Genomic DNA, 8,699 nt, shown 5'->3' on the forward strand with positions numbered 1-8,699 from the left:
CCAAAGCTATTTAGGTTAGTTTCATTTTCTTCCCCCCACTCCCTATAGGGCATCTCCCTCCTTTAAAATGATTTCTTCCCATTTGACTTGGGAGAAATACTGGATGTTGGCTTGTCAATGAGCCTTTGAACCATGACGTTTCTCTCAAGTCAGTGTCATAACTATAAGAGCTTTTCACCAGACATGGCAGACCGATAAGTGTTCTAGATGATTTTCATAAAATGGTAAAATCTCTTTTTTCACATGTTATATAATTATAAAAGTCTAAGTGCTCATTCTGGAAAATGTGGACATTTTTATACTGTAGCAAAGTGTAAAGAGTAAAGAATCTCTAAACTCACCATGAAGAGCTATTTTCTTCATATTTCCAGTAACAGATGTACCATGTTATATAAACACTGGAAACATCCAGAATATGGGTTTGGAAAAAGCAATGTCAGTCAACTCTGATCTGGAAAACGTGGTTTCTCTTGAGAAAGTAAGGAACTTAAAAAGATGAGATATGCTTGAAGACACAGAGATTGAAGTGGAAATTACCACCTCCCCTGCTTCTTCTGCCTTACATCTGGGTAGTTGTGCGCTGAAAAAAATTCCCTCCGCTTAAACCCCTTCTTTCAGAACTGAGAGCCCTGTCCATCCCTCCTTTCTCCAGGCACTTTGCTTTGCACATTGTAGGAACTCAGGAAATAATTGACATGTAGCTGAAGTAGACCTAAGTCAGCCTCAAAAATCAACTGTTTCTATTTAATTTCAGATTTATTTTAATTTATTTTTCATTTGGCAATAAACACTTTTTAATGGATTAATCATGATTCATTTTATAGCTGGCCCTACGTTTAAGATGTTGGTGACGCTCTTTCCGCCCTCCAAAGCCCTTGATGGAGCACATTAGCCGAACTCTGTTGCCTTTATGAGCTGGGGTCCATTTTATTAGCCACATAATGTTTGTAGTTTGGTGTCTTTAACTCCAATTTCCTTTTACTCACCAAAGGAAGAACCACAAGAGGGACTTTTGCCAGAGGCAGAAAACCTTTCTCCTCCCTTGCTTCAAATCTATCACTTTACACAGAGGGTGTTTTAATGGGAAAAAGCTAATAAAACTTTTCGCTTTGGATTTTTTCCCTCCCAGGGAGACGGTATTTGGGCCATATAGAGCCATTCAATCTGATGGACCAACCGTTTTAAAGACTTCCCCTCCATAAGCCCAGTTTTCTTACAGGGATGACAACCTCAGCATTGTCAGGGCTTGTCTCGGGGGCCAGTTCAGTTCTGGGCTCACTGCAGGGTTCTGGATACTTCTCTTTCTGGGGGTTGTGTATCTGCTTCGTGTCAGTGGGAGGGCTAAAGGGAAGCTGAAGGAACAGCCTGGGGTAGCAGGGCAGCCGGGCATTTGTGACATCAGCAGGGCCACCTTCATTTGAGTAGGATAAATGTTTCTGTACAAGGCAGTGGTCCAGCCTGAGCGGGGGGGTCTGAGATCCAGCCTGTGCCCGGCTCGCGTGCGCCCTCGTGTGGGACTGTGTATGGGTGTCTGAGGGCTGCTGTAACAAACTACGACTAACTGGGTGTCTTAAAACAACAGAAACTTGGGAATTCCCTTGTGGTCCATTGGTTAGGACTCTGTGCTTTCACTGCTGAGGGCAGGGGTTCAATCCCTGGTCGTGGAACTAAGATCCTGCCAGCTGCATGGCATGGCCAAAACAAACAAACAGACAAACAAACGACCCCAGAAATGTATCCACTCATAGTTCTGGAGGCTAGAAGTCTGAAATCGAGATGTGGCTGGTCCTGGAGTCTCAGAGGGAGAATCTGCACCACGTCTCTCTCTTAGCTTCTGATGGTTGCCAGCGATCTTTGGCATCACTTGGTTTGTGGCAGCATAACTCCCATTTCTGCCTCCATCTTCATGTGGCCTTCTCTGTGCGTGTTTCTTCTCTTCTTACAAGGACACTGGTCATATTAGATTTAAAGTCCACCCTAATCTAGTATGACCTCATTTTAATTAATCACATCAACAAATACCCTATTTCCAAATAAGGTCACTTCTGAGGTTCCTGTTAAATATGAATTCTGGGGGGAACATGATTCCACCCCAAATAGGCATCAACCTGGAGGAGAAGTCACCTTTTAAAAATTTGCCATTGGCTCTATTTGCTTACCAAGCTATAACATTTGCTTTTTTTCTTATTTGTACAAAGTTGGATATCATTTGTGGAAGCAGTCAGCTATGCAAGATCTATTAGTTTGCAAGCTTCCCGAAGCAGAAACCCTATCTGATGCCTCTTTGGGAACTGCCATGGCTTGTATGGTAGATTAACTTCTTAAAAGTGTTTGTTTCAAGAAAGACAAATACCATATGATATCACTTGTTTGTGGAATCTAAAAAAATGATACAAATGGACTTATTTACAAAACAGAAACAGACTCACAGACAGAGAAAACAATCTTATGGTTATCAAAGGGGAGGGATAAATTAGGAGTTTGGGATTAACAGATATACAATACTATCTATAAAATAGATAAACAACAAAGACCTACTGTATAGCACAGGAAACTATATACAATATCTTATAATAACCTATAATGGAAAAGAATCTGAAAAAGAATAGATATATGTATAGGTATAACTGAATCACTTTGCTGTATACCTGAAACTAACACAACATTGTAAATCAACTATACTTCAATAGAAATTTAAAAAAATAAAAATAAATGTCTGCTGCAATGACAGTAAGGAAGCCTGAAAAGAAAACTTCTGATTCCAGCAATTGTAGCAAAACTTTTTTTTCTTTTCAACACAGGTGAGTCGTCCTTAACCTGTTTCATCCCATGTTTTTTCTGCTTCTCTGGTGGTTTGGAAAAGTCTCTTGGATTCTCATGGGTTAAGTGAGATAGGTTCTACCTCATCACTAAGTGATGCATTCCTTTTCAAAGTGGGCTCCATGGAATATTAACCCCGTTAAAAATTGTTCCAGGAGAAGAGGGTTTTGTGGTCAAATAAGACTTCTGGGAAATTGTGCATTTGCTATTCTCTTCCTGGAAATTAGCTATACCCACTGGCTTTGTAGGGGTTCTGACAAGTCCTGCAGTAGAGACACCGATTACACTTTGTTTAATCCAGTGTATCTCAAATTAACTTGACCACAGAGTCTCCCCCACCTCTTTTTTGGGGTGTAATGACACCTATTACAATCCACAGAACTAGTCCAGTGGTTTGAGTACCACTGGAGAGAGTGGTCAAGAATATAAATCTTTCAATCAGACTCAAGTTCAAAACTTAGGTTTGCTGACTTCGGACAAATAACTGAACCTCTCTGAGCCTGAGTTCCTCATCCGTAAGATGGCATTATCACGCTTCTTGCTTCACAGGATTAACTGAAATAACGTAGATAAAGTGTTTAGCACCAGGCCTGGGATATAGTAACAACTGAATACAGTTAAGTATCTATTATTATATTATTATTAAATTTTTTTATTATTTACATCCCTATGACTTCTTATATTATTCTTAGAGATCATTTGGGGGAAATGACCATCTTGATTCTAGCAAAGAAGATCAAAACTGTTGACTTTTGTACAAATCAGGGGCTTTTCCTCAGCTTCTCAGAACTCTGGGGATTGATAGTCACCGGATCCAGTCCTTCTGAAGCCGGGGAACTCTGCCAATCGGTTGTGTCCTCTTAGGCTGGTCATAAGCCAGTTATGGTCACCTGAAAGAAAATTAAGCCCCAAGTGGCACATGAAGTTCGACATTTCAAAAGGCATTTCCTGGTTACCGGATTACCTCTGGGAGTGTGAGGCTGGGGCGGGAGGGAGATGTGAGAAACAGGTCAGGGGAAATGACTTGAACATTCCTGGGTTCTAGAAGCACCAACCTGTCCTTTTCGGACGCATGTACCACAGAAGATATCACAGAGTCCACTGACGACTTGGCTGAGGCAAAGAACAGCTTCTACCACGCCGATCCCCAGCAGGATGGAGAACAAGACCACGTTCCAGAGGACGATGTGCTCAGGCTCTTGGCAGTTAGCCCAGGTGGGTTGGTTGAGTAAGTAGCTGTTCCTGCCAGGACAGGGGAGACAATTAGCCTGGTTTGAGAGCCCGGAAAGGTAGAGAGCTGCCATTTACCAGCGTGTGAGAGGCACTAGTCTATCACATCGCTCTCATCTTCATAAGGATAGTACATTCATGACTGCCCATTGGTCGAGGGTCGAACACACCATCTTTCCCTGTAACAGCACAGCATCTGAGCAAGGCATTGTGGGTACCGACATAGCCACACAAGGGAGCACAGGAAGAAGCGGGAAATTGTGTGGTGCAAGATTTGAACTGCTCTAAAGATCTCAGGGGTGGGAAGGATTGGTTAAGAGCTCGGGCTCTGAAGTCCCACAGACCCAGATCCTAACTCCAGCTTCTTCACTAGGAAGTTCTTGATAAGCTTTGGCAGGGAGGGATAAAATGTCCCCCTCTACATATCTTGAGTTCTTGTGGCTGGACTAATAATAAAATTGACACAACACAGATTAACAGGAGAAAGAGAAACAAAATTTAATGCATGCCCCTGGAGGTCTCGTAGAAATGAGACCTAAAGTAGTGGCCAGAGGAGGCAGCCTTTTTTTTGCCCACACCCCACGCGGCTTGTGGGACTTTAGTTCTCCAGCCAGGGATTGAACCTGGGCCCTCAGCAGTGAGGGCGCAGAGTCCTAACCACTGGACCACCAGGGAATTCCCCAAAGGAGGCAGCTTTTACACTCTTCAGACAAAGAAACAATACATTGGTGAGGAATCGACAGGACAAAGAAACCTAGGTTTGGGTGCTTAATTAGTAAAGAATCTAAACAGTTCGAGCTTGGTAGTAAATTAAGGAAGTAACAAGTCCTGTTCATATAGACTCCTTGGCCCTGAACGCTCTATCTCTGGCAGTTAGGGTGTCCTTTTAGCCCCCGACGTAGGGAGTGCACTTTTCACATGAGAGATTTATTTCCTGCTTTCAGGGAGACAAGAGAGGAGGGTCAGAATGGGCTTCTTGCATCATCTCTTTCTTAAGCAACTTTCACTCAAAATAATCAATATACCATTGATTGATATATGTGTCAATGTACAGCCTTCCCTGGCCCCAATAGTTTCTTAAGTGTTTCTGTATATCAGCTTCCTTATATGTAAAATGGGGCTAAAAAATAACACCAGTACCATCGAGTGGGTTGGGAGGATTAGATGTTAGCACAGTGTCTGCCATGCAGTAGGCACTGTAGGCAATATATTTATCATTATTATCATAAAACGGGGAGGTCTAGAGGTTTAGAGTAGCTGGACAGGGTTTCGTGAGGGAAGGATGGAGTCACCTGGCCTTGAAGGAGGCAGCAGCCAGTGCATTATAAGAGGAAACAGCAGGCAAACAAAAACTCTAAGGAATATTTGGCATCAGAGGGTTCTAGCTGGACAAAGAGAAAATGGAATAGGTTTTCAGGCCCTGTTTCATAGTTACATACTATTTGGTATCTCTGCCTTTAAATCTCCGCCTTCACCCATATCCATTCTCATCTATTGAGTTCTCAGTGAGATTGCAATTTCCTTAAATGTAAAGACTTCTTGGCCTTCATGAGTACTTTTACATTTTACAAAGCCCCTCTGGCTCATCTACAGCGAAAGGATTGAAGGGGAAAATGGAGCTGGGATGCCTGCTGGAGGGCTGGTGTAGACACGGAAGCAAAGGGTGTTGCAGATTTGGAACAGGGTGATGACAGACCAGGCGAAGCGCAGCGGCCAGATTCAAGGTGCCCTGGTGAGGTAGAACTCACAGGATTTGGTGGTGGATTGAACTTGGGGTGCAGAAGGGAGAATAATCAGTGACTCACAGGTTTTGGGTGCCGTCTAATGGGCTGGGGATGACAGAGAGGAAACTGGCAACGGAACATCAAGGATTTGGACATATAAATATTGAAGTGATCTGAAATTCGCAAGAGGAAATTTCAAAGAGGTGATTTGGTCTCTGAGTCAGGAATTCAGAAGAAAGATCTGGGCTAGAGATAGACATTCGGGGATTATTTATATGGGTAGATGGAGGGTTCGGAAAGCCACGGGGATGGATGAGCTCTACCAGGGAGAGGACGTGAACTGAGAGGAGAAGCAGTGTCTTTCTCAATCATTGGTGCTGGGTTTCTTTCCTTATTCCTTCAGGAAAATGAGTGGGCGTCACAGGGCCTGCCATTTAAGGATAATCTGTGCAACCCTGCAGCGTAAACCCTGACAGTTGGTTTTTCTTTTTGTAATGCAAGTGCCTGATTTAAGCTTTGATTGTGAGGCATCCGCTTCAAAGAGGGCTATCTCAGATAAACACAGTGCCAGCTTCACACCTAGGTAAAAGCCTGACTGAGGCTCCTTTGTTTTAGCGATCTTGGTTGATTTCAGTAACCGACCTTTTGGGCCACTTATTTTTTCTATTCCTGTGCTTTAAATTCCTGCTTTTATGTTGTAAGTTCATCAGTAAAGAGTGAGCCTGTGAAACCCTAGACCCCCAGCCTCAAACCCAATAAAAGCAGAACCCCAGGCCCATGCACTTGCGCTCCCTACCCCGCCACCTCCCCTCCCCCCGACCTTGCTGTGTGACCCCAGGTGTGCTGTGTAATTTCCAGGTCCTGTATGTAAGAAATCTTTATTTTTTCAAAGTTTCTTGATGGTTATTGCTGAAGGGCGTCTTGCAATCATAATAAGAACCATAAGGACTGGTCCAGCCACAACACTGCTTATGGATAGGCTGAGGTCGTCACAAAACAAACCCCAAATTTGACTATTGTCTCCCCAATTAGACTGTGAACAGGCAAGGTGTAAATAGTCAAGTGGTCTTATCCCTCTTTTGGAATCCCTTCTCTTATCACAGCGCCTAGTCAGTACTAAGCAAGCCCTCAGCACGTGCTCACCTGTGTTTAATAATGAGGGAAAATGAAGTCAAGGTATTGTACTGAATACCTTGGGTGAACTGCTTAATTCATGGGCACAGCTTGCCTTGGCCAGTCACCTCTAGAGATTGGTGATTTGGGAATAAATGTGTCAATCTGGTACAGAGAGAGGAGCAAGACACCAAGTATGAATGGAGGTACCTGGCCCCACTACTGCATAGTCAATTCTCAGAGCACACATTCTTTGTGGTCATCACGGTATCATCTTTAGATGTTAGATAGGAACCCAAGGCCATAAATGCTACTCACTCCAGGGAGTAATTCCTGAACGGGTAGGTGTAGTTTCCACTGCCTGTGTCACAGAGGGGGCCACTGAGCAAACCCAGTGAAGAAATGACCACACAGTACACGGCGCCCACAGTGCCCTGTATGGCCAGGAGCACAGGGAACAGCATCTGCAATGGAACAGAATCAGAAATTCAGTGCAGCAATGTAGAGGGAGGTGGTGGTCCTTTTGAAAGATCCATCCTGAGTTTCCTGGCAAATTGAAGAGGGGAATTGATCTGGTGGGCATCCTTGTTTTGCTTCCCAAATGCACACAAAAAATGGGGGCACTAGAGCTGAGAAGACCTATGTCCATTCATCTGCTCCATTTGCAATTATTATTTTTTTAAACGTCTTTATTGGAGTATAATTGCTTTACAATGTTGTGTTAGTTTCTGCTGTATAACAAAGTGAATCGGCTATACATATACATATATCCCCATATCCCCTTCCTCTTGCGTTTCCCTCCCAACCTCCCTATCCCACCCCTCAAGGTGGTCACAAAGCATGGAGCTGATCTCCCTGTGCTATGCGGCTGCTTCCCCCTAGCTATCTATTTTACATTTGGTAGTGCATATATATCAATGTCACTCTCTCACTTCGCCCCAGCTTACCCTTTCCCCTTAAGGGTACTTGAGGACTTGTCCTCAAGTCCATTCTCTACGTCTGAGTCTTTATTCCTATCCTGCCCCTGGGTTCTTCAGAACCTTCTTTTTTTTTTTTTTTTTTTTTTTGATTCCATATATATGTGTTAGCATATGGTATTTGTTTTCTCTTTCTGACTTACTTCACTCTGTATAACAGACTCTAGGTCCATCCACCTCACTACAAATAACTCAATTTCATTTCTTTTTATGGCTGAGTAATATTCCATTGTATATATGTGTCACATGTTCTTCATCCATTCATCTGTCAATGGACACTTAGGTTTCTTCCATGTCCTGGCTATTGTAAATAGTGCTGCATGAACATTGTGGTACATGACTCTTTTTGAATTATGGTTTTCTCAGGGTATATACCCAGTAGTGGGATTACAGGGTCATATGGCAATTCTATTTTTAGTTTTTTAAGGAACCTCCATACTGTTCTTCATGGTGACTGTATCAATTTACATTCCCACCAACAGTGCAAGAGGGTTCCCTTTTCTCCATACCCTCTCCAGCATTTATTGTTTGTAGATTTTTTGATGATGGCCATTCTGACCAGTCTGAGGTGATACCTCATTGTAGTTTTTTTTGTTTGTTTGTTTTTTTGTGTGGTACGCGGGCCTCTCACTGTTGTGGCCTCTCCCGTTGCGGAGCACAGGCTCCGGACGTGCAGGCTCAGCAGCCATGGCTCACAGGCCCAGCGGCTCTGCGGCATGTGGGATCTTCCCAGACGGGGGCACGAACCCGCGTCCCCTGCATCGGCAGGCAGACTCTCAACCACTGTGCCACCAGGGAAGCCCCTCATTGTAGTTTTGATTTGCATTTCTCTGAT

The 8,699-nt window shown here is 43.6% G+C and overlaps 1 protein-coding gene across 1 annotated transcript; it reads right to left on the reverse strand.

Annotated features, from left to right (window-relative positions):
• Positions 1–3,830: 3,830 nt before the first annotated feature.
• On the reverse strand, positions 3,831–7,417 carry LOC113610003 (transmembrane 4 L6 family member 1-like). The gene is made up of 2 exons (XM_027087784.1): positions 7,206–7,417; positions 3,831–4,062 (listed from the first exon to the last, which is right to left on the reverse strand). The coding sequence occupies exons 1-2, from the start codon at positions 7,349–7,351 to the stop codon at positions 3,831–3,833; spliced, it is 378 nt and encodes a 125-aa protein (XP_026943585.1). The 5' UTR covers positions 7,352–7,417.
• Positions 7,418–8,699: the final 1,282 nt, after the last annotated feature.

Source organism: Aethalodelphis obliquidens, unplaced genomic scaffold, assembly GCF_003676395.1.
Source record: "Aethalodelphis obliquidens isolate GAN/ISIS:26980383/991018 unplaced genomic scaffold, ASM367639v1 scaffold60, whole genome shotgun sequence".
Lineage (NCBI taxonomy): Eukaryota > Metazoa > Chordata > Mammalia > Artiodactyla > Delphinidae > Aethalodelphis > Aethalodelphis obliquidens.